This window comes from Sitophilus oryzae, unplaced genomic scaffold (assembly GCF_002938485.1).
Source record: "Sitophilus oryzae breed Bouriz unplaced genomic scaffold, Soryzae_2.0 scaffold_1111_pilon_pilon, whole genome shotgun sequence".
NCBI classification, from domain to species: Eukaryota; Metazoa; Arthropoda; class Insecta; order Coleoptera; family Curculionidae; genus Sitophilus; species Sitophilus oryzae.
Genome location: NW_022145740.1, coordinates 126,914 through 154,746, shown reverse-complemented (window position 1 = coordinate 154,746; position 27,833 = coordinate 126,914). Strand labels below are relative to the sequence as shown.

Here is a 27,833-nt window from a genome sequence, read left to right as displayed (position 1 = left end):
CGACATTAAAAGCAATGCTGATGCGTCTGAAAGCTGCGCGCTAGAGCTGCGTGCCTTTGCTGCTTGCTATTGCTGTTTGCTAAGGTGTTTTGGTGTATTTTTAATATTTATACTGTATACTAAGGGCTGGCAAAGGTTAATCTTGGGCCGAGATATCCGTATGTAAGAAGAGTTTATAATGTACAGGGTTTCCCATTTTGGTTGAAATCATACGGTATCTTCGTTATTAGTAAAGATAGGAGGATGCGGTTTGCACAAACCTGTCCCACTTTTTTGTCAAACGGAAGATGCTGCAAACAAAATTTTCATAGCCTTCTTCGTTTCTGAGCTACAGGGTCTTTTTGAAAATTTTGCAATTTGGGACACCCCCTGTATCTCTGTTATTGTTAAAGGTATCGAGAAGGTGAAAACTGTTTATTGTAGAACTTTTTACGTAGAATACAGTGGCGTAGACTGGTTTTCTACAAAAAAAAATATTTTTGAAAGTATGAACTAAAGTTAGGTTTTTTCAAATAGAACACTCTGTATATTTATATAAAATGTATATCACTCTATATTTATTTTCAGTATTTACTGCAATATTTAAAATATATCATTTTCTTATTAGTAGGCCGTGATAAATAACAAAAAAAAATAAAATGGTAGGTATTTACTAAAATAATCTACACATATTCAAATTTTATTTGGGATTAATATATTACACTTTTGTGTTACTGTTACCACTGAATCTGTGAATATATTTTTCTTTTTCTTATAACGAAATTTATTATAACGGGATGCGTTGGCAAATATCTAAAAGCTTGCATTATTAAGGCATTTTTTAGGTGTTCGACATTGTTGTAGTTGCCAGGATATACTTCATATTTCAAAAAAACCCAAAATCAAAAATCGAGAACGAACAAATCCGGGAATCAGTGGGGCCATCATATGGGTTCATTGGTTCCATATGTTGGGATTAATTCATTCATTTGAGAAATAATAATTTAGCCAAATTCTAATATTTTCAAAGTTGTGAGCTGGAACCTCATCTTGCTGAAAGTATATTTCACGTAAATTGGCTAAAGGAATATCTAAAATTTCCTGTGGGGTAGCTTCCAAGATTTACAAATAGCGGTAGAGAGTTAAGTTTCCCTAATATATAAAGAATTTATTAGTGGCTTCCAAAATAAAACAAGAGATAGATAGCAGTATACTTTTAATAATTCCTTAGTTTCGTCATTTTTCAATCATAGCCTACTAATAAATACGATATTTTAATAAAAACTTTTAAATATTGCAGTAAATAGTGAAAATAATTATAGAGTGATATATATTTTTGAGAAGCTTATGGTAAGTCAGATCATATAATTAATAAATATACAGGGTGTTCCATTTAGGAAAACATAACTTTAGTCCATATCTAAAAATGTACTTAGTAGTAATAGTACTCGTAGACTGACAGACTACGCCACTATATTCTACGTAAAAAGTTCTACAATAAACAATTTTCACCTTCTCGATAGCTTTAACAATAACAGAGATACAGGGGGTGTCCCAAATTGCAAAATTTTCAAAAAGACCCTCAGAAACGAAGAGGGCTATGAAAATTTTGTTTACGGCATCTTCCGTTTGACAAAAAAGTGAGACAGGTTTGTGCAAACCGCACCCTTCTATCTTCACTATTAACGGAGATACCGTATGATTTCAACCAAAATGGGACACACTGTACTGAACATCTCTCTTACAGAGAGAACACTAAACACGTTGCCAAACGTATGAAATAAACCGAGAAACTGTGCATATTGCTAAGAGACGTGGTAGAGTATATAGCAGATTTGTCGCAGTCGACTGGTCGATCCAATCAGTACCTCTCATAATACAGTACCTCTGTCAGTACTTAAAGTTACAGGGCAGAGTGTACATGCATCATGCGTTCAGCTTCACGATTTAATTACGTCTCGTAATACTTTATTTGTTTGTTTATTAACGAGTCGTTGTAATTTTCTCTATAGCTTGAAAAATTTTAAGTGCAATTTAGAAACACTTCTATTTTTGGTAAAAAATAAGTGGAATTGAGTTGGTGTTCGACAGTGGTCGCGCTATTAGAACTCTGAGTTCAAATATCGATTAGAAATAATTGATTGTAGTTTTTCAAAAACTTTCTTAATATTTCTGCTGTATTTTCTTCGCAGACAGTATTTGAAAATCATTATAAATAAAAATTCACACGATTACTGAAAATAACTATGCACTAAAAGTAAATGGATGGGTCATTTAAAATTTTTGAATGGAAAGAACAACCTTATCGATCAAAAGTTTCAATATCTAAAGTGGTTCTTAAGTTATGGCGTGTTATGTGTTAAAAAGTTGAGTTTTTAAATTATCGCGATTACTGACGTTTTCTCGTTATAAAAAAATGGATACTCTGACGATATCCTGATAATTCCATTTCAAATGCTTAAAAATATATCTCATGATTTTATGTAGTTATCTTTTCGAAAACAAAGTCTTTTAAAAATAAGCTGTTTACGATCGTGATTTTACTTTACTTGATAGGGAAAGGCGTATCGGCAACGCCGCAACAGCACACCGTTGCGCGTCGCGTTGGTCGGTCGCATTTCTCTCACTCCGACTGAATAAGATCCCTATGCGATTTACTTCCACAATGTAAATACCGACCCAAAAGTAACAGTTGCCAGCATGGTATAAGTTATGATTTGTAATTTGAATTAATATATACCCTTAGAAGAGAAGAAAAGCCCTTAATATATACCTGGTGATAACAAAATCAGGGAATATTCGATAAACAGTATTTTAAACCTAAATTTAAAATTTATTGGATAATACCAAATCAAATGGCGGTTTGTGCTAGGATTTTTTTATCATCCGGTATAAAACTACTGTACAATCAAGTAAATTTATTAATAACAAATCTTTAAAATTTATTTTTTATTCAAAAACTACTTATTTCAAACTTACTCCATGATAATATTCTGGACATGCCTTTTATGAAGCTGGTACCAGAATATGGGTCAAATGCTCACCAACATTGTATCCAATGTTATCGTACACACTATGAGTACAACGTTGAAAGACATTTGACACATAATCTGAAGAAGGCTTAACTCGTTCTAACATTAATACAATTTAAGTTCATTCTACAGTTTTAGTCAATGATTTAAAGTATTGTGTTTTTTGTGCTATTATAATGATAACTCTAAATTTAAAAAAAAAATCTATCCAAATTTCAAAGTCTTTTTTCAGATGGAATAACTATAGACATTGATACCTAAACAACTTTTTTTGTCGACAAAACGTTTTATAAAGGCATTATTAAAATTAAAGAAACATGAATCCACTAAATCATTGGTATGCTTCTATAAACGAAAATTACTTGTAAAAAATGTGAGGCACAAATATTAAATATTAACATTTTAGATATAATTAATTTTTGGAGTACCGAACTATACATATACAGGGTGAGTTTTCTACGATGTTCTCTATGGGCATCTCAGAAACTACTGGAGATAGAGAGTCGGTTAAATGGGGAAAGAATTGCAGTTTTGTGGGGTCATAAATATGCGCCTTTCAGATTTTTGAAAAAGTTCATAGCTTACTAGATATTTCGAAAAAAACAAATTTTGGCTATTTTAAAAATTGTCCCTAATTCCATTACAATCTATTTTAGACAAAAAGTGTTCAGATAAAAGTTGTAGATAATTATATTCCTAATGAGTTTGTGTTGTCTGATTTTTTATAAAACCTGTCATTTTTGACATATGACACAAACATATGTTTTTTTAAATGGAAACCATAGTTTGCTGTGACTTCATAAGCGCCATTTTTTAAGCTTTTCAGCAATATAAGCTATAATATGTTTCTTTCACAAAATTACTGAGTTATAGCCAATTCTTATCTTTCTTGACTAATTTCACTTAGTTAGCCATGGAAACAAGTTCAATCGTCGTTGCTCTCAGAAATTTGAAATTGTCTCACATCCAATCTTTGTAAATTAAAATAAACAAAAATTGTAGATAAAAAATTTTCAAATGAAGAAAAGCGTGTAGGATTATTGGTTCAACTTTTCTTGGCCATACAGAATACGTTGACCGGTAAAAGTTACTTACGTTTTTTACAGAACGGTTTTCAATGGTGTTCAAATTTTATTGTGATTTATAACTTATAAAAAGAAAAAATATGTTATTAAACAGCTCTTTACAATTTAGATTACACAAACTAAAACTCAAAAAAATAATATCACTACGTACACTTTAAGTTATTTTAGAAAATGTTCAAAAAATCCGCAATTATTTTGAGTACATAAATGCATCTTTTTAAAACTAAATTTCTAGCTATTGTCACAGAACGACCGGTCGCCTTAATTAAACTTCTCCTGTTCCGCCTCTTCGAGTGCCTCTCTTAATTCATAAGTTCTTTTGTAAACCTTGTTGTTAACCATACCGCATAAAAAAATATAAAATGGATAGGTCAGGTGACCGAGGAGATCCATGCAATTGGTCCACCTCCCTGAGTCTACATAATTATGATATAAATAATTTTTTAAATAACATTTCTTTCATTGTAGGGTGGGGGGGGGGTTGGTGCGTCATAATGAAAGTCATGTTGGAACCACTGTATTAATGCGCGAGTATCTAAATTTAACTTTTCTAACATGTCTTGAAAACCGTTTTCTAAAAAACGTAACGTTCACCGGTCAACATATCTTCGAAACTGTATGGCCAAGAAAAGTTGAACCATTAATTCTACACGCTGTTCTTCATTTAAAAAACTCTTATTTACAATTTTTGTTTATGTTAATTTACAAAGATTGGATGTGACAATTTCACATTTCTGAGAGCAACGACGATTGAACTTGTTTCCATGGCTAACTAAGTGAAATTAGTCAAGAAAGATAAGAATTGGTTATAACTCAGTAATTTGGTAAAAGAAACATATTATAGCTTACATCGTTGAAAAGCTTAAAAAACGGCGCTTTTTATGAAGTTATGGCCAACTATGTTTTCCATTTAAAAAAACATATGTTTGTGTCATATGTCAAAAATGACAGGCTTTAGAAAAAATCGGAGAACACAATCTCATTAGGGATGTGATTATGTACAACTTTTATCTGAAAACTTTTTGTCTAAAATAGATTATAATGGAATTAGGGACAATTTTCAAAATAGCCAAAATTTGTTTTTTTTTCGAAATATCTAGTAAGCCATGAACTTTTTCGAACATCTGAAAAGCGCATATTTATGACCCCACAAAACTGCAATTCTTTCCCCATTTAACTGACTCTCTATCTCCAGTAGTTTCCGAGATACCCATAGAGAACATCATAGGAAACTCACCCTGTATTTTAGAAATATTAATTTTTAATAATAATATTAATATAATACATAGTTATTAAATTTTCTAAATGGGTAATTTGAAAACTAGTTTAATCTTTTGATACATAATACGTAGTTTAAATGTTTAAAAATATATGTTTAAGTAACTAGTCTTTTGGAAATATTTTTAAATTTTTGGGCTCAAGTTTCGTTTATCTGAAATCAGTTATGTAGAAATATTATTTGTTAATTTAGTATTTGAAAACCTTTTCGAATAGTATGTCATAAAAAAAATTTTCTGCGAAAATACATAATTTTAAGTTTTTCAACTTTAGAACAGTTGAAACCACTTACATGAAAGCACGTTTCTGTTTTTCATTATAGAATTCTTCTTGTGTACCACTTTCATTTATTGATACATTATTGTAAAATATAGCAAGATTTGGAAACTACTCGGTTATTAGAATTCGTATAAAGAGGCGTTTTAGCTTACAGCGTGTTTTGATTGTTTTGGTTTGGTTTGTTGGTTTATTTTTGTTTATTTTCGTTTTTTCTCAGTACGGTATTGATGTCAAAATTACAGTATCAACTAGATTAAGTTCATACCTACACAATAAAAGTGTTTAGAATGTAAAGCAGGAACACATTTTCATGTAAAGAGAATGATGCATTTTCTCAGAGAATTTTTTTTTTTGATTTGTGTTTGGGGAGGATTCTATATACTGGATGTTTTGTTTTTTTTACAAGTGATTTTCAGTAGAAAAAAACTTCACCCAATTTTTTTAAATGCACATAATCTGCGTTTTTTTTCACACATTTTAGGTATTTATTCATTTTATCAACTGTCTCGGGGTTAAATAAACCTGTTATAACTGTTTTTATTACATTGTGGATGATAGCTTCAAGCGTTTGCAAAGATTTCAGTTCTTTTGAATTAAAATAACTGTTTAAAATGCATTTAAATTATTATTTCATTAGTATGTATAACTTGAACGATGTATTTAATTATAATTCGAAAGAAAATTTAAATTTAAAATCCAAATAACTGAAGAAAAATAAGTGAGAGAGATTATTTCAAAAACAAAAACTTAAAATGTTTAAAAAAACTTATTTTTATACACAGCGTTTGATATTTGCTTTAATATACCACTTATACGAGGTGTAAAATTTAATACAAGACTCAACAAGAAGAAGTTTCTTAATAATAAACTCACAATGTAAATATTACAAAAGCAAAATAGGGGATAACAAAGATTAAGATATATTAATTATTCCGTTTACGTAACTACATATACGTACTACGTTAATTATTGAGCTTGTAACTAATGAAAGCAGGATTACTGAATAAATCGTTAGGTTTCTATTTACGTCGGTATTTTCAGTCAATTTATCTTCTCTGGAAGATGCGTAGTTTATGTTGACTAGGATTTTTCCTTACATTAGTATTACCACACTGAATAAGAAGACCAAACAAAGTCTCAAATTTATATTTAGTATATAATTTAGCCTATATTTGTCATTTAAGACCGCAGCTACGTCATTGTAACAATAATTATGAATCTGGTAAATTATTATGTCTCGATTTAAGATACAATAAGGATATTTTTAATCTTAGAATGGAACTTCAATATGCTTTTATCTATACTTATACCTTATAATATAGGAACAGTTAAATCATATGACCGATGACCAGTTAGTAACAAATATTAAAGACATATTCTTAAAGTTCTTTAGGTATCAATGCCAAAAATCCATTCTATAATAAATAGTATTATTCTACTATAATTTTTTCATCATCTAACTGATTGATTGTTAGACATTACTGATGTAATTTTCCAAATACTAGTCGATCATTTTTTAATCTGGATGCCTAAGATTTTTCATGGTCTGTTTATTTCTAGAAGACTGATTGTATGAATTTGCTAATTATAAACATATTTTTTGGAGAAAAACATTACAACAAATATAATAAAATCCGCTAGAGTCTTAGAAATGCTTTATTAAAATTTATTATACTAAAATATAAAACAAAATATGTATTTAATTAGAAATTTGTTTGGGTTTGCAATGCGAAAATAAAAACTTTGCTGTGGGGTGTCGATCAAGAATTACCATTCCTGTAATGACGAAAATTCTAAGTATTTAAACACAACAAACATTATTTATATTTATAATAAAAAAATTTCACGTATTTTAAAAGTTTTTTTAACTTTTTTTAATAATGGCCCTAAATTGTTTAAACTATTAAACCAAAAATTACGGTATGACGATATTTATTATGAAAAATATTATCTATAATACGTATAATTTAATTTTAACTAACTATTATTATTTTAAAAATTCCAGTAATTCAAAAATATTTACCTATTACCTATTACCCAAAAACCATTATTGAAAAACTATAGTAAAGGTAGATTGATCATATAAAAATGGTGTGTATTATAAATTATTTTCTAAAAAGCTTAGGCATTAAGCAAAAAGCTGGACATTTATTTAAATTTCTCCTTTCGTAATAAGCAAGGGATAATTAAATTATGTGGCAACAATGCTTTCTGATACTTACCAATGTATTTTCTTATTGGTTCGCTGTAGTAAGTGGTATAACTAGTTTTTGCGTTGTATGGTGATGTGATTAAAATCTTTTGTATATAATTGTCACTAGTATACCTGGCGGGTATATCATTGTAGTATCTGAAAATAAAACAATTATTTAGATTTAAGAAGACAGTTATGTAAAAAAATTATAATTCCCTAATCGATTGGAATATTAACAATAATGTAATTGATATAACTAGGTAGGAACTAACTAGTAGATAACTAACGGGTAAGAACAATTGGTTATACAAAAACTAATTTTGAAAAATGTCATCATCTGTAGATATGCAAAATCACAAAAATTTAATGTTGGGTGTATAATGAAAAATTTAAAATATATTAATAAAATACAAGTATAATTAAACATTTTTAAGACCTTCCTATGTTGATTTTACATATAATATGTAAACATTTATATTTTCTTTTGTTTTACAGATGGATCAAGAACGTCAGTGTGCATAGGAGCTGGAATAGTAAGGCTGGAATAAGCAATACAGCTTTACAAATGCTATCAAAACATATCACCAAGTTTCCAGACAGAAAACACGAAAATCCATTATTGTGTAGAAGAAACTACCTAGAAAGATAGAAGCCTTCTTTAGAGGTCCTCTGTGGAGGTTCTCTGTAGATGTCCTATCGTGGTCTAATCCTAATACAGTCTCTTCAACGAGAAGATCTCTGACATTGACAGTTATATCTGCCATTTCAATTCACAAGCAAATTTTACTTCTTGTTTTTTATTTGTGTGTGTGCAAATACATTGGAAGAAAGAAACAAATTTACGCTAGTCGGGGTATTGGAGTGCAAAGATTACAAGGGCAGCAGAATGGCAAATGGTAAAAATGCTAAAAAAGCTAAAGCTCATCAACGCCATTCGTAGGCCCAGCAATATTCTACGATGCAGCAAAAGCAGTTACAAAAATGTCACTAGAATGGTAGAAATACAGAATAGACACATAACAGTATACCGGGTAAGTCTCAAAAGTGGCTCACCCCTATAACTTTTTTATTTTTTTTAGTTAAAAAAACCAGATTTGGTATGTTAGTATATGACATAAATTAGGATTGATTGACGTATTGAATTGTTTTCGGTCACTTCCGGTTTCATCGAAAATGACTACAAGTTTTGATTTTTAAATGACACCCCGGTATTTTTTTACTTTATTTGATAGAAAATATCACTCTGAATAGAATGACATATCATATGTCAACTTTTGACATTTTCGCATATGGTTTATTTGAAATTATAACTTGCCGTTCGTAACGAAAATTTGAATCGAAATACCAAGTGTGTGGTATCAAATTATTCGTAAAAAAATGCTTTTTCCAAATATTCTAACGAGCCACCCTCGTTCCATTTGAAAAAATTGAGATATGATTAGAAATACGATTTGAGCATTTTCTAGCTGGCCAGGACAAGATACTAAAAATATTAGACGATCAAATCTATTTTTCCAAGACTCCTTGATGAAGAATTAGTATCTTTAACATAGTCATGGCACTCTAGATTGAATTTTAAATTACAATTTTTGATTAAGCGAGAATATCAAAAGCTGACATACGATATGTCATTCTATTCAGAATGTAATTTTCTATCGAATAAAGTAAAAAAATACCGAGGGTGCCATTTAAAAATCAAAAGTTGTTGTCATTTCCGGTGAAACAGGAAGTGACCAAAAACAATTGAATACACAAATTAATCCTAATTTATGTCATATACTAACATACCAAATCTCGTTTTTTATCTGAAAAAATAAAAAAGTTATAGGGGGTGAATCACTTTTGAGACGCACCCGGTATAGCAGATATTACCCAACATTTACGGTAAACTTAATATGCAAAGACATTGAAAACTGTAGTAAATCTACTAACAGGGCATTAGAGGTTCAATCGGAATTTAGAGCTCATGGGAATGAAAGAAGCAAAATCACAGGCAAATATAATCAGTTCAATCATGCGAAAAAACAACATAACACATTCTATGTCAGTGCGATATGCCTGGCAAATGTACGTAACTTCATACTAGGTAGTAAGCCATGGAAAAAGTACTATGTTGAAGGTTCAGTCAAAGTCTTGTTGAAAAGGATACAACTGAATAATATAATCTAGAACCACTATGGGGACCATTATCTATTTAATGCCGGGTTCATACCAAGAAAACAAAAAGGACACAATTTCTAGACAGAAACAAGAAAAACCTGCAAGACAAATAAGAGTTTTTACTACAAGTCAAAACTGAAAGGACTATCCACACCAGTAAGACAAAACTTCTAGTTGTAATGATGTTATTTTAGTATATGACATTTCGACGATTAGAAAGAGAAAATGATAGGAAGCAAGTTCTTTCATCATTCTTCGTTCGCTTCCAAAAGCTGTAAAACATTTTTGAATAAAATCAATTTACTAAGTCAATATTGCAATTTGCGGGTATTTTTTCTATTCAGAATGTCATTTTCTATCGAATAAAGTAAAAAAATACCGAGGGTGCCATTTAAAAATCAAAAGTTGTTGTCATTTCCGGTGAAACAGGAAGTGAAACATTTTTGAATAAAATCAATTTGCTAAGTCAAGATTTCAATTTGCGGGTATTTTTCGTATTCCATTTTTTCCAGGCATTTTTTTAAAGAGAAATCTTGTACTACCCAACAGAATTAAATTCATGTTACTTCGGTGGTCTACTTTTGTCAACACACGCCAACTATATTGCACCGTCAATTCAACAAGACAAGGAACTCTATGGATGGTTCAGTTTCCAATTTGTTAGACGTTTTGAATATGATAGGGCTGGAGAATGCAACCTAGAGATTAGAAGAAGATCACAATAAATCTGAAAAGGTTGCAGTAGCGTAGCCCGATAGCCTTTACCGACTCGAAACTGGATTTCTGGACTTTGAAACAAAACAGGAATGGGTCAAAACTTTGAAAGAAATGATATTTAGTTCTAAATTATGATATACAGATGTAAGTTTAATTTTGGGCATAGGAATATTACTATTTTTGTAAATAATGAAATTGAACCTTAAACTTTAGTAACAAGATTGTAAAACTCACTTAGAGCTCTGGGCATATGTTTTTCTTAAATGGTAGCAACGTAATAATGTGCTACTATATAATTTTAACAGCAATAAATCTAAGAATAAAATGTCTATCGTGACCTGAGAATTGTGAACGATTATTATTTCATTATGGTGTATAGTGTGACCAACGGATCTGTAGCTACGGGGTATCGGCAGGGGAACGCAGTTGTAAACAAAACACGCCCAATTTCATTCATAAAATAGGCATGGGCGTACGGTGTTATATGAAAATAATGTGTATCATAAATATAATACTCAGATTAATATTTTTTTTCAAAAAACTTTATGCTGTTTGAATCGTTACTGTTGAGTTAGCAGATAAACACTAAAAGCTTTTATTAAAGCTCCCTTAAATATTTTGAATCATTTTATTATTGTGTTGTTAATATAATAGAAGAAATAATTACAGCTGGGGTTGGAACCTTTGGTGTTACACAGCAAAAATAAAACACTAAATCAGTACAATACACCAAAACACTTTTAATTTTACACTGGACGCACGTTTCGCTAACCATGTCTGCCATCAGCAGATGATCAAGACTGAGTCTTGAGGTATATTTATTTATATCTGTACTAACTATATTTTTTTCTATAATACATAATTTTAGATATAACTATTTCCAGCAAAAAAAAAATCTTGAAAATACTTAACTTTGGAAGCGCAAACAAAACATAATTTTACTCACCAGTAGATCCAATATTGCCTATTACACCAGATATGGTATCGCTCCGCCAGTAGTTTTTAAAGGTTAGGTCATTGTCTACCCATATGTTTCATCCAAATAGATAATACTTGGCTATATTTTCGAATTTCACGTATATATTTATATCTCTCTCTGCAATATAATGGGCCGCTCCATTAATATTTATCTGTTATTTTGACATTTACGCCAAAAACATTCATTTGATTTTAATAACCCCCTAAGCGTTTCCCTGCAAAAGGAAAATTCGATTCTTCCTGCAATTTTTGCAAAAGTTTTCTAATTGTGGGGACGAGTTTGAATTCGAGATAAAATCTATTTATCAAATTCCTGACCACTTCGAAAAAGTCGTCGAGCTTTTCGACAGCGGTCTCACGTGGTCGTTTCTTTCCAGAGCTGGATATTATTTTATCGGGGTTAGTTTTCAGCCCTTTTTTTTATCTTCTGTGTGAATTTTTTTATAGCCCATACGCTAACTCCGGTATAAAGAAATATCCGCTCATGTTTACGTTTAAGCGGCAACTTTAGCGAACTCTCTGTAGCTTCTTCATCGTAAACCCTATATTAACTTACCTATATAAATTAGCTATTATTTCTCTTGTCTGACTATGTAGCGTCTTGCCCTTAACACATTTGTTCGTTTTAAAACACAAATATACGATCAAACTTGATATTAATAATTAAAAACTACGAACGAAAAACATTATAGCAAGATAACAAAACAATAAAACACAATTTAACTATCAAATATACGAAAAATATAGGAATAAAGTTTAGGATAACCGGTATAAAATAATGAAATAAAGTAATAATGATCAAAAAAATGACACCGCCACTGGATATTTCAATAGTATTCAATATTCCTACTCTTTTCAGAAGAGACCGTGAAGTTGGGGATAAAGCAAGCGAATAGGAATGGCGTAAAAGCCATGGCAACCGCGTGGTAACAAATCCTGTGACGTAGTCTCGCCAATCATGTTCGATGAATAGGCGGCCATGCGCGGCGATGCCGGTTTGCCAATGATATCGTTGAAAAATCTTCAACTTTCATAATAAGCAGATTATACAGAATGAAAGAAATAAGTTATTAAATAAAACATATCAAACGATATGAACTACGTTAAAATTCCTTAGTAATATTCGTCAGAATATATGCTAAACAGATTATATATAATAAAAATATATTAAATTTATAGTTCATGTCTGGAAATTTTGCAATTTTATAGATAAACGTGGCAATATCGATTTTTTTTTCTCGCATTCCTTCCGTAGCTTCAGATCCGCTGGTCAAACAGTATTGTGGTAAACTGATTTTTTATTTTGCTGTTATAACGCCAAAATTTCTAACCTCAACTTAAGTCAATAAAAAACCACTAAAATTTGTTAAAGAAACTACTAAAAAGTGCAAATTCTTACCTGGAGACTGATGAAAGAGGCCAGTTCAAACGTGACACACGCGGCACCGGATCGTGAATCCTTCTCAGTAACGAGTTGGTCTGAGCGCGAATAAGACTCGTCTCGCTATCGAATATCTGTAAAAGACAAAAATAAAATAAACTATAAAAGCTGTATTAGACTTTTGGTCTTTATTTATTAAAGCCAATAAAAAACAACAGAAATTAAATTGAATTAATAGGTTCGTTCCAACACTACTGAGGATAGCTCTCTGTACGGTTACGCCTTATGCAGAGTGGAGACCTTCGGCAGTACATTCTGCAGATGAAAATAAGTAAAAAAGTTAGTGTAAATTTATGTCCTAAAATGCTTCGTTCCGGAGATACAGGGTGTAGAAGTTTCATTTTTATTTCGTTTTTTTCCAAATCATTTTTGAACTGCAGTCGATATTTGGATGAAAATTGGTGTCGAGATGTGTTTTGACATGATAAATCTGATTTTGAGATCAATATGACTGTTATTTGTCGCCACCACATATATGTTTTTTAACTGTTTCGAAGAGTAATATAACTTTTCACCCATACCTGCATAAAACTACAGAATGAAAAAATATACATTTCAGTCATTTTTTACGTAAAAAAAGTATCTTGGTAAAAATCGCTACGAGTAACCTTTCTCAGATATTTGAAATAGAAGAATTTAGAATTTTTTAGAATTTAGAATGAGTGGGAGGGGGGTTAATCACTTCGACCTTACAGATCCATTGTGTCCCCCTTTCTTGAATCATAACTCATCATACAGTCCCAGGGCTTTGACAAAAGCCAGTATCTGGGACGGTTTCATAGAGGGTAGTTCTCCATCTCCAATATCAGTCGTACCAAAATTCATGGCACGAATGGTTGTCGTCTCGGCGCACTCAGTGATGAGGTGTACTGGTGTTTCACCATCTTCCCCACAGAATCTGCATTCGCCGTTTCTTCTTAGTTTCAATCTACTGAGGTGTTCATGAGGAGACAGTGTCCTGTTAAAAACCCCGTGACAATCCGAAGATTGTTCTTACTTAAACCCAGGAAGATCTGTGATTTTTCTTAATCATAAGCCCTCAGAAACTTCTTCGAGTGTCTTAGACCGTTGCAAGATTTCCATTCCAGGTTACGGATGGAATCTTCCAAGTTCTTGAGTTCCGCCTTGAGTTGGTTACCACTTGGAAAGCAGAACGGTTCTGGTCCAGTTAGTGGAGTGTTCGCTCCTTTCCTAGCTAGATTATTTGCTTTTTCATTGCCTTCTATCCCTTGGTGAGCAGGCACCCAGTGTAGGAGGACTTTGTTTTCTTTGCCTAATTTATTCAGCTTCTCTATGCATTCTTTGACCAATTTCGAATTGATTGATACTGAGTTGATCGCCTTTAACGCTGCTTGACTATCAGATAAGATGGCTATTTCTTGTTTCCGATAGTTCCTATCTAAGATAAGTTGTACGCATCTCTCGATAGCGTAGATTTCTGCCCGTAGGATACTAGGGTAAGTGCCCATTGGTTCGGAGTAATTAGCTCTCGGCCCAAACACTCCGATCCATGTTCCCGTATTGGTTTTGGAAGCATCAGTATACCAAGTTATGGTATGGTCTTCTAACTGCTGGGCAAGCGTTTCGCTCTTCCAATCCTTCTTATTGCTCAATACTACATTGAATATATTTGTAATAAAAATAATTTTCTTTTTTTTGGCAAAAAATAAACATATAATATGTTGAGTAGATAGTGATATGACTGAAATAGTAAATTTTGGAACTTAATTTTTTTTAATTATTATAGATTTTTCTACAAGAATTTATGATAAGATAAAACAGTTTTTTCAACCTTTGGCACATAAACATTTCAAATTTATTATTTCAGACTAATAAATATCCAGTCAACATGTTTAATTTTTGTCAATGATGGCATGTATTGACTATTTCTAGTCCAAATATCTAGAGACAATCAAACGTATCTGAAAAATCACTCGTAGCCTATTTTTACTAAACTACTTTTTTTACATAGTAGAATACCGAGGAAATGTATATTCTTCTACCCAGGTACTCTCACTAGGTACGGATGAAAAATTCTCACTCTTAAAACAAAGAAAAAAATCTGTAAGTAAATCTGTAGGTTGTGCCCCCATACAAGTAGAAGCCATACTGGCATAGAAATCTAATTTCTCATGTAAAAAACACACATTTTTATCCAAATATGGAGGTTAGTTCAGAAATTACTTGAAAAAATTACTTAAAATATCGAAATAAAGATGAAATTTCTACACACTGTATCTCGAAAACGAAGCCCCCATTTTAGGACATAATATTATCCGAATCTTTTTACTTATTATCTGCCGAATATTATATTGCCGAATTTTCCCGATTACAATTCGAACCACCCTGTATACGATGAGTGACGAAGAGAATAGTGATAATGAATATTGGCTTTGGAACTTTTTGGAAATGAAGCAAAGGTCAGAAATAAAAAAAAAATTGGTAACTTAATTCCGATAAAATGAAAAATTCCTAATTTATCTCAAAAATATATTATATAACGTAGGTTATGAATTTGTATTTTGGTATCGTAACAGAACTGCCCAAGTCGACACATGCGTACAAATCCGATCCCTATAAATTTGTGTGTTGGAACAAACTTAATAGAAATAAATAATACATTAATAACTAATAAGTTAATAGTTAAAACACATAGCATATAAAAATATTACAATTTTAAAATAAGCAAGAAATGGAAAAGTTAGTTTGAATAAAAGTTTAGTTAGCAAAAGAAAAACAAAAAATACTCCATAATTTTCTTTGATTTACAATTTTAATATTTTAGCACATGTTACTTACCAACACGGATTTTATGATTATTTTTATTTTTGTTGTCTTAAAGTATTATAGTAATTATGTGTTAATATGTGTTTATTTTTTGAAAAAAAAGTGTAATTGTTTATTTCACCAATAGTATAAAACCATATTCTATTTTTTTTTCTTTAAAAACTAAATAGTTAATTACAGATCTGCTGTTGTTTCTATCCTTTAAATAAAAATAGACACATTATTACGTACAGTTTATATATTTTTCTGCTTTGTCGCATCAAGTGAAACATAGATTTAATATCAGGAATTTGACCAATGTTGTCTAGCGGGATATTGTAGCTATTGTTTTCTACTCAAGAATTCTTTGGAGAAGCATTATAAAAATATGACCTGGTTTTTATAAGCGCCCCTGATTTTTCCTGTTTACTTTTATATGAAAACATTTGATGTAAATATAGAAAAGAATAACGTTCTATTCCATAATAAAATATATATGTATATTTAAAATATTATATTCCATCAAAACTGATACTTTAAATTCTTTTAAAGACATACTATTGCTTAAAAAATTTAAATATTGTATGTTCTCCTTTAGATATTCTTTGTCATTATTAGCAGTTTTATAAATTCTGTGAGCTGTCAATGCTTTAAGAGATTTCTATGTGTGGCTTGCTCATAATTTTAGTGATTATGTTGTAAGAATACACACATAGAGATTTTACGAAATACTTTACTTTTAAGGTATTAGACTAGCGCCTTCTTGTAACAAAACATGTTTAAGGCAATAGACCTCTTTATATAACTAAAAAAGATGTTTTTCCAATTTATAAATTGAGTTTTTATACAACATTGAAATTGTAACGAAGTCAAAGACTTATCTAAGTTGTATTAAAACTTAGCAGCCAGTTAGCAGGCTTCTTCCCCACAAACAAAAGGACAATACTTTAATATGTTCTTTAGTTAAATCTTCTATTTATAATTTATATTTAGTTTTAAATTAAATGACTCTACAATGTACACATAAATTGATGATTTTACTATAGAATTTACCATTAACTAATCCAGTTTTTAATTCTTTCAGTGTACAAACCAGTTTATTTTATTTAGTTCTAAATTATAATTTAAAGATATAGGATTTATTATAGTCCTAGATAACAAGAATATTACTAGAGTGGTAAATTATAGAAGCTTAACCATAAGTTTCTAAAATCTTTTGGTCTACCACAATATGGATTTTAATTACAATATTATAAAAACCTTAAAAATATTATTTAGTGCCCTGAACATACATTTTTGTTAGCTAGGAATGTTTGTAGGTAAATCCGTAATAATAAAATGTCTATCACAACCTGAGAGATTATGAAACATTATATATGTATGTGATGATTTTTTAATCTAAATTACAGAATGAAAGAGCAGCCCTTCTACATTCTGCATAATTATTGTAATTTCTTTCTTTTAATATGTATGCATCTTATTTTGCAGATATTTCTAAAAATATTTGATATAACAAGATTACTTACAAGATTATAACAAGATATTTTACAAATTCTTGAACAATAAAGAGTCAAAATAAAATAACAATATAAAACATTAATTATCACAGTAAACTAAATTATCTTAACACTGCACTTTACAAAAAATCAGCAGGAATAAAATAAGGACCATAGATAAATGAGACAAGTTGAGATTGGAAAGTGCCCATAAGGAAGTAAGTACTATATGGCGCTATTTTGTAACGGTCGCGACCCAAAGCTTTTGATAATTTCATAGCGGCTTTTTCCGGAATTATGTCTCCAAATATATTATTTATTTAAATTTATTGTTTTCTTTTAATTTTATAAATAAAACACATGTGTGTGTTGCATATAAGAAAATTTTATTTAAGGACATGTATGTAATACCTATGAAACATTGGAAACCGAGGTCTTGTCGATGGTTTTTGCAGTTCACAGTTCACACAGCTTAAGTTTTTTTAATGCCACTTTTTCACAATTATCAGGGGTTTGGTTTGGTTGGTTTTAAAAGATTTTATAATTTTTGGAGATTCTGATTTTGAGAAGAGAAATTTTTTTCTGTTCTTGTTTGCAGTTGCTCTTGGCAACTGCTATAGTAGCGTTAGATTCCATACAACGTATGCGACCCAAACAATTATACGTTTTAGCGGAAAGCCGAGCATTCCAATCTAAATTTATTTCCTTTATCTATGACCTCAATATTTTTTTGCATACCATTGAATCATTGTAAAATGATATGTGTAAGACTATCTTAATGATTACCGATTGGATGGCGTAACCTGTGTTACAAAGTTATAAACTTTAATACTTACTTTTTGCAAACGCTCTGCTCTTTCACTAGGCAGCTCGTCCCTGAAAGAACTAACCGATCTGTACAGCGGCCAGTACGAGCTGTTCCAGTACAATGATCGGATTGGTTCGTAGTAGTCGCAATATAAACCTAAGGGTCTGTAAATTTTATTTCTTATGTACGAGGGTGTCGGATAGAGCCTGTACGACAGACCGCTGGAAGCGCTGGGAAGATAGACTATCCTCTGCAAACAAAATCAGTGTGACACGGATAATATATCGAAAGTAAGATACTGACGCGTACAGACTGGGTCAAGCTAGGTCCACATTATCGTTGGAAAAGCAGAACGGCAGATCAGCATATCGATCTGCAGCAATTCTATTGGCTGAAATTTGTCAAAAATTCGGATGTCAAAAATCTCAGCTACTGGAGATCGATACGCTGATCAGCCGTTTTGCATTTCCTGCGATGGTGAGGACTTACCCTCAGTCTTTTGTTAGGAAAATTATGAGCGGTCAGATCGCAAGTCTTTAACGAAAAAATGGTGATGTATTTACTTATCTAAGAATTTAATAAAATACATGAAGAATGAGACAAAAATTAGCTATGTTAAATTAATTAATTGAGAGATATATAAAATGCAAAATATAATAGAGCATATCATTTGCAGTTTTAAAAATTTGTTAAAAGTTAATTGAATAGTAGATCCTACAAATATAATTTTATACAGAGTGATATTATTTGATATAAATACGGAATCATCCACAATAATTGAAATAGTCAGCAATAATTCATTGTTAAGGTATTTTAGGTTTAGTTATCAGTACCGTAAATTTTCATTTATATAATTTTTTAAATATAATTATAAATTAATAATACTATTTACTTTTTCGTTCATTTTGATGTTATTATATTATAGTGATACCAAATGATAAATGTTCGAATTTTTTAAATTTATTATCAATCAGAATAGCCAATTATTTCATTCGTTTTGGATCACTGTGTATTATTTGTTAAAATAATTGCTTGCTCTGATGCATAACGCAGTGTCTGACTTGATATTACTTAAAACACGTAATAAGGTTCGGAATACTTGTACTTTCCGTCCTTTATCGGCTCACTTCTCAAATTTTAAGAGACAAGTATTAACTGAAAGTAATTTAAAAGGTATTTAAGAGCATTCGTTAAAATCTGCACCAAATTCAGTCTAATAGAAATTCTTCAAAACCGAAAATCTCCCTAACGACGTACTGAAATGTCTAGTGGTTTAGTTAAACTTAGTTTATGCTCGAAATGTGTCAGTTTAGCGTTGTGTTTACTAGTTGGATTGTCTTAAATCTAATCTGAAAACCATCATATTGGCTGCCTTTATTGATAATAATTTATAATAGTATTTTTTTTATAACTATTCATTGATATGAAACTATTACGAACTTTTGACGTTATCCGTTAGAGGGCAATTATAAGAAATAAATCCAAACATAAATTAATTTAGAATCTATCAAATTTACTATCAAATATTATTTGTGACATTGCTATAACATTTTCAACTTTACTTATTTAACTTATTATATATATTAACTTATTATTTTTTATTACTGTATTTTTTAATCTGCATTAATCTCTCAAATAAATTATTTTTTTATTTTATTTTTTCTTATTTATTAAAACTATTTAATATAGTTTATAATATTTACTATACCTATTATTTAAAATGTTGTTCTGTGACTATTATGGCCTAACTATAGTCTTAAAGATATTTGTTTATTAATCCTTTTTAAAAAATTAAAGTTCTTATAGCGAACAATAAATTTCTAAAAATATTTTATCAAATGTAGAACAGTGAAATAAAAATAAATATTTGTTGTAATATTATTAAAGTATTCTTCATTCATTCAACTTCGCTATCTGACTCGCAAAACAATTTTCCTAGTTTTAGTGGTTATCACAATTGAAAAAATAATGTTTTTGTGTCGTTTATAAAGCCTTGCTTCAAAAAATAAATCATTTCTATTTGCTTTAATAAAATTACTACATTATTTATGTATTGATAATCAATATACCTAAAAATTAATATTGTACATACACTCACCATTGTATTATTATTGTGCGAAAACTAAATATCTCACATAAAGTAGTTTTTTACACTACTATGTTTAATCCGGCACACACTCGTTGGCAAATGCAGAATGTGTGTGTAATAAAATCTAAAAACATATAACGCGTAATACGTTGCTCAACTAAGTTTTGAAAGAATTTTATATTTCAAGAATCTAATAATTTTTTGTTTTAGTGTCTAGAAATAATTCAATATCTTTTTTTACTTTTAAGAAAAATTTTATATTTTCTGAAATTATTACTACTCAAAAACAAAAAAAAAATATTCGAGAATAATAAAAAATAGTGAAAATCTTGTAAGATATATGTTTCAGTAATTTTAGAAACATAAAGAGATGTATTTTTTCAACAACTATTTAACAATACAGGGTATGTCTTAAATAAGTACACATATTTTCGGGGCTGGTATATCCCGATAAAAAGCATATTTTCTCTTTACCGTTTTTTAAATAACTACAAAATAGCTGAGTTATTTTACTTTGAAGGTAAAAAAAATATGTTTGCTTACATTTTCAGAACTACTAGATTTCTTCTAGGTTTTATTTCCTCTAAATTTAATCTGTTTGCCATATCATAAAGTTATTATGTTTTTAACTAAAAACTAAAAAAAATCCAAAATTTTCAATTCTTTTTGTCGCAAATATAACCTAATGATAGACGTGTTCCTGAGATCGAAATATATTACCCCTAAAATATTTGCACTTATTTGAGACTCACCCTGTATAGTTATTAAAAAAACATTTAATTAATATTAAAATACCTTTAAATTAACTTAAAAAGCATTAGAAACACAGATATATATAAAAGAGAATCCTTAAATCAAGTAAATAAAATTGTTTGAAAATTTTCTTTAGTACAGAGTTAAATTTATTTATGCTGTATCAGGAAAAAAGTGGTTAAAAGATTGTTTGTCTTTGTTGAAAACGGTTTGTTAAATTCAAGTTTGTAACAATATTGGTTAAAAGCTTAAATACTAGGTGGGCTTATTAATTTAATTGTACATAAGATACATTATTACCAAGAAACTTATATTTTAATCTGCAATATTAAATATACAGGGTGAGTTTCCTACGATGTTCTCTATGGGTATCTCGGAAACTACTGGAGATAGAGAGTCGGTTAAATGAGGAAAGAATTGCAGTTTTGTGGGGTCATAAATATGCGCCTTTCAGATTTTTGAAAGTTCATGGCTTACAGCCTGACAAACGGATCTGAAACAACGGGGCAACGGTGAGGGGATCGCAATTTTCTAAAATCGTGACCGATTTCATTCATAAAATATCCACGAGCGTGCGGTGTTTCATAAAAATATATCAGGAATTTTTATAATATTTCCCAGTAAAGTTTATATTATTTTACTTTAAATGTACCTACATTTTGTTTAGTCATTTGCTAAATATAGTAATATTTGTTAAAACGCGTGTACTAATTACAATAAACACAAATCAAGTTAAAGATATAAAACACAATACAATAACCCCGCCACTGGATTTTTCAATAGTAGTGACTGTTCCTAGAGAGGGGCATAAAGTTGGGGGTAATGGCGGCAAGACGTGCGAGAATCTCGACCAATCAGACTGGTTGAATCCGGGATGCCATGATGAATTTTGTCAGCGTTGCCAGCTTACCCTAAGCGGACATTATCTTAAGGAAATACTTTACCTTTTATAATAGGGAGAATGAACGAAAACTGTTAATTAGATAATATATATAATCATATCCCTAATTAGATTGTGTTCTCCGACTTTTTCTAAAGCCTGTCATTTTTGACATATGACACAAACATATGTTTCATTAAATGGAAACCATAGTTGGCCATGACTTCATAAAAAGCGCAATTTTTTAAGCTTTTCAGCGATATAAGCTATAATATGTTCCTTTCGCAAAATTACTGAGTTATAGCCAATTCTCATCTTTCTTGACTTAAATTTCACTTAGCCATGGAAACAAGTTCAATCGTTGTTGCTCTCAGAAATATGAAATTGTCACATCCAATCTTTGTAAATTAAAATAAACGAAAATTGTAAATAAGAGTTTTTGAAATGAAGAAAAGCGTGTAGGATTATTGGTTCAACTTTTCTTGGCCATACAGTTTCGAAGATACGTTGGCCGTTAACCGGTGAACGTTACTTACGTTTTTTAGAGAACAGTTTTCAAGACATGTTAGAAAAGTTAAATTTTGATACTAGCGCATTAATAGAGTGGTTCAAACATGACTTTCATTATGACACACTAAACCCCCCCCCCACAATGAAAGAAATGTTAAAAATTATTTATATCATAATTATGTAGACTCAGGGATAGAGAGAGGTGGACCAATTGCATGGGTCTCCTCGGTCACTTGACCTATCCATTTTAGTTTTTTTTATGCGGTATGGGTAACAACAAAGTTTACAAAAGAACTTATGAATTGAGAGAAGCAGTCGAAGGGAGAATAGCTAGAAATTCAGTTTTAAAAAGCTGCATTTATGTACTCAAAACAATTGCGGATTTTTTGAAAATTTTCTAAAATAACTTGTAGTGATATTATTTTTTAAGTTTTAGTTTGTGTAATGCAAATTGTAAAGAGCCGTTTAATAATATATTTTGTCTTTTTATAAGTTATAAATCATAACAAAATTAGAACACTATTGAAAATCGTTCTCTAAAAAACGTAAGTAACTTTCACCGGTCAACGTATCCTCGAAACTGTATGGCCAAGAAAATTTGAACCAATAATCCTACACGCTTTCCTTCATTTGAAAAATTTTTATTTACAATTTTTGTTGATTTTAATTTACAAAGATCGGATGTTACAATTCCACATTTCTGAGAGCAACGACGATTCAACTTGTTTCCATGGCCAACTAAGTGAAATTAATCAAGAAAGATAAGAGTTGGTTATAACTCAGTAATTTTGTGAAAGAAACATATTATAGCTTATATCGCTGAAAAGCTTAAAAAATGGCGCTTTTTATGAAGTCATGGCCAACTATGGTTATTATGTCTATTTAAAAAAAACATATATTTGTGTCATAAGTCAAAAATGACAGGCTTTAGAAAAAATCGGAGAACACAAACTCATTAGGAATGTGATTATCTTAAAAAAATCTCTAACTTTTATCTGAACACTTTTTGTCTAAAATAGACTAAAAAAAATGAAAAAAAAAATAAATACTTATCACAATTAATACTAATTATATAAAGATTAAAAAAGTATAGAACGTTTCCAGACCCACAAATCTACATTCAGATGCAAAAAAAACGCAACGGTGAAATGTTTGGACAAATTGTGTGATAGTGTTAATTTTTAATGGAATTAGGGACAATTTTTAAAATAGGCAAAATTTGTTTTTTTCGAAATATCTAGTAAGCCATGAACTTTTTCAAAAATCTGAAAAGCGCATTTTTATGACCCCACAAAACTGCAATTCTTTCCCCGTTTAACCGACTCTCTATCTCCAGTAGTTTCCGAGATGCCCATAGAGAACATCGTAGGAAACTCACCCTGTATAAAATATAATGTTACTTTAAACGCAGATTGTTGTAACATGATATTGTAAGAAAATGCAGAATTAATAATGTTGTTTAAAATGTTTTAATACCTATTTGCAGAACTGCAATGTCAATGCGAAAAAGATCAAGTATTTTAAGATTGTATTTAATATAAACATGTCCTTGATTAGAAAAAACATAGATATAGATTTATTTTTTGTGTACAAATTTCTATTAATGGCAATCGTTAATTCTTATTATATTTTTTGTCTGGCGTGCTATTATTATTCTGCTGGCATACCGTTATAAAATAGTACCGTATGATCGAAAAAAAAACAGTGTCAAAGACGGTTAGGCAATGACAATCGATAATAATTTTGGTCAGGTCAATCTCTAGCCGGCATTTACTAAAATCGACAAAAAACTTATCACAATTAATACTAATTATATAAAGATTAAAAAAGTATAGAACGTTTCCAGACCCACAAATCTACATTCAGATGCAAAAAAAACGCAACAGAGTATATATGAGTTTGGACAAATTGTGTGATAGTGTTAATTTTTTTGTTATTTTTAGCCCTATTTTCATGAATTCTATGGTATGCTGTATATAAATATATCACCTTTTATTCGTATATATGTTCAATAATTTCGAAATGGGAAAAGAAAAATGGGAAAGCATAAGGCAGTATAATATACAGGGTGGTCCGAATTGTATTCCGGAAACTTCGGGAGCATATTCTGCAGATAAAAAGAAGTAAAAAAACTTCTTATAAATGTATGTCCTAAAATGCTTAGTTTCGGAGATACAGGGTGTAGAAGTTTCATTATTTAATTTAATATTTGGATGAAAATTGGTGTCTGTTGTGTCTGGTTTTGATGTCATTATGACTCCTATGTGTAGAGGGCGCCACCTACATGTGTTTTAACTGTATTGAAGAGTAATAACTTTTTGTCCGTACCTGTATAGAACTGCTGAATGAAAAAATATTCATTTTCGTATTTTTTTACGTAAAAAATGTCTCTTGGTAAGAATCGTTACAATAAACCCTTCTCGAGATATTTAGAATGGGAATAGTCAATACATGTCATTATTGACAAAAAATAAACATGTTGAGTAGATAGTTATTTGACTAAAAAGATAAATTTGGAAAAATTTTATTTTTTTAAAATAATGATAAAATTTTATTCGAAAAAATGATGATTGATGATGGTTTGGCACAAATACATTTCAAATTTATGATTTCCGTCTATTAACTATTTAGACAACTGCATGTTTAATTTATGTCAATGATGACAGGTATTGATAATTTCGATTTGAAATATCTCGAGAACTATTACTCGTAGCGATTTTTATTAAGAGATCTTTTTTAAGTTAAAAACGTCATAAATGTATATTTTTTTACTTGGTAGTTTTATACAGGTACGGACGAAAGGTTATTACTACTCAAACCAGTTAAAAATATGTAGGTGGCGCCCTCTACAAGTAGGAGTCATATTGATATCAAAATCGAATTTCTCATATTAAAAATCTCCCAGACACCAAATTTTATCCTAATATTGATGTTAGTTCAGAAATTATTTGGAAAAAATCGAAATAAAAATGAAACTTCTACACCCTGTATCTCTTAATCTAAGCGTTTTAGGACATACATTTATAAGAACTTTTTTACTTATTTTTATCTGCAGAATATGCTGCTGAAGTTTCCGGAATACAGTTCGGACCACCCTGTATATGCAGCCTCAATGACAGTATGAACGGACGCGACGTATTATAGGCAGTTGTAGCAGCCAAGGGAGGCAATACAAAGTATTAGGGAATTTTTTACAATTTTTAAAAAAATATAAACATGCCATAAACATAAACAAGAGTACGGGCCAAATAAATTAGATATAGGGTTTAACCTCTCCAAAATTATCATCGATTTTCATTCTTTAGCCGTCTTTGACGCATTCTTTTTTCGATAGTATAGTACAGGGTGGCTCGAATTCGACGCTCATCATTGGGATTTCGGAAACCGTAAGAGATACAGGATCGGTTAAATGGAGGCAAATTTGCGCAATTTGATGCTCAATAAAATGCCGTACTGCATTTTTATTTTTGTTTTTTTTTTGCATAAAATATTCTGGTGATGGAATTTTCTATACGAAACGTCGGCAAATATCAAAGTGACTATATATAGTATTTTAAGAGTGATGAAAGGATTTAATTAAATTGAAAAAAAAATCAGGTCCGTATTTAAAAAAAATTAACTTGATGATGGTCGCCAGTAGCCGAAACGTCAAAGTGAATATTTAATCACACAGAGTTAAACAGCAGAAAAAGTGGCCATGAAAATGTGTTTTTCATTTTAAGTTATCTTAACAAATAAAGCCAGGAAACAATAGAAAACAAAATTGAAAATTCCGTTTTTTTCAAATATATTCGGAAGTATTCGGAATTTTTTAAAATGCAATACGGCATTTTATTAAGCTAGCTAATTGCGCAACTTTGCCTCCATTTAACCGATCCTGTATCTCTTACGGTTTCCGAAATCCAAATAATGAGCGTCGAATTCGAGCCACCCTGTACATAAAACAATGTACCCTACAGTTTAACAAGAAATCGCCTCTTAAAGTATTTCTCTTTTGTTTTGAAACACTCTGTATAAGGTAGGAGAAAAATCAAAAACAAAAAATCTAAATTTAAAAAAAATGAAAACTAACAAAAAATCTATCTTAAAACTTGCCAATATGCAATAAAACAAGAAGTATCTCTTTTATAAATATATCTTATAAAAATTAACTATTTAATAACTGTTTATATAGAGAAATAAAATAGCTGGAAAATGGAACAAAAATAAAACGACACAAAAACATAATATGAGTGGAAAAAGTTGGCCACAGTTAAAATGAGGACTGTTATTGAACAAAGCTTTTTTGATGGCCTCGGGCCGTACACGGCTGCCGAGCTTGTCTGTCCTGAAAAAAACTAATTAATGTGCTCGAAAAAATTAACAGGTCTCGCTGTGTTTCGTTGGTCGACAAAGGAAAATTGTTTCTTCGAGTTGCACCAGCCAGCAATGAAACGCAGTCAATTTAATGAAAATGGTCCGTGTTAATTTTTCTTCTGTCTTTAGTGTTATTGTCTTAGGTATTTGGTCTTTTTATGGTGTGTAGTAGTCGGTAGCAAATTTAATACTCGTATATTTAAGATGATGTTCTTAATGTTTTAACCGATAATTTTCTACTATTAATAATATAGTTTATTTGATTATTTGTTGTCTGCGAATATACTATGGATTTTTTTTTTCTATAGATTATCTTGAATCCAGACTATACTCTTGTTCCAAGATCATATATACCGGATGCGTCTCAAAAGTGGCTCACCCCTATAACTTTTTTTTTATATCTTCAGATAAAAAAACGACATTTGGTATATTAGTATATAACATAAATTTGGATTGATTGACGTATTCAATTGTTTTTGGTCACTTCCTGTTTCACCGGAAATTACTACAACTTTTGATTTTTAAATGACACCCTCGGTATTTTTTTACTTCTGTATATATAGACAATGCTGTTATTTTACAATCATTTGGTTCCCTTGACAATATTTGAATGTTTTCTATAAAACATGTCAAAAATATCAAAAAATAAATAAAAACAAAATTAATCATTAATTTTAAAAAAGTTGTGTTTGTTGGTGGTGCACAAATTAAGATACTAAAATTTGGTGTGGATTGGTCCCATGCCCAGAACCGAGAATTGATCATTATGTTAGCTACCAAAGATCATGGTCTTGGATAATTAAAAACCATTGTACATACAGTGTCCCATTTTGGTAGAAAATGAGGGTTACAAATCTCGCTTATTAGTGACATAGAACCTTGTGGTTTTCGTGAACCTTAGTTATTTTTTATGAAACCAATGATACCACAAACAAAATTGTTAGGGCTCTCTTAGTTTTCACGAGTAATGTTCGGAATGTTGCAATTTCAGATAACTCTCGAAATCAATGTCGTAAGTAAAAAACGTAGCAA

The 27,833-nt window shown here is 30.3% G+C and overlaps 1 protein-coding gene across 7 annotated transcripts in view; it reads right to left on the bottom strand.

The window, feature by feature from the left end:
- Nucleotides 1–27,833, bottom strand: part of LOC115881689 (uncharacterized protein CG45076-like) — a gene marked incomplete at its 5' end in the record, with an annotated part of 225,172 nt that overhangs the window by 75,326 nt on the left and 122,013 nt on the right. For 4 of the 7 annotated variants that reach the window (XM_030899284.1, XM_030899294.1, XM_030899300.1 and 1 more), the window contains 3 exon segments: nt 7,876–8,003; nt 13,102–13,217; nt 18,242–18,463. In XM_030899284.1, the coding sequence (XP_030755144.1) occupies nt 7,876–8,003; nt 13,102–13,217; nt 18,242–18,463 (466 nt within the window). 7 annotated transcript variants of the gene reach the window in all.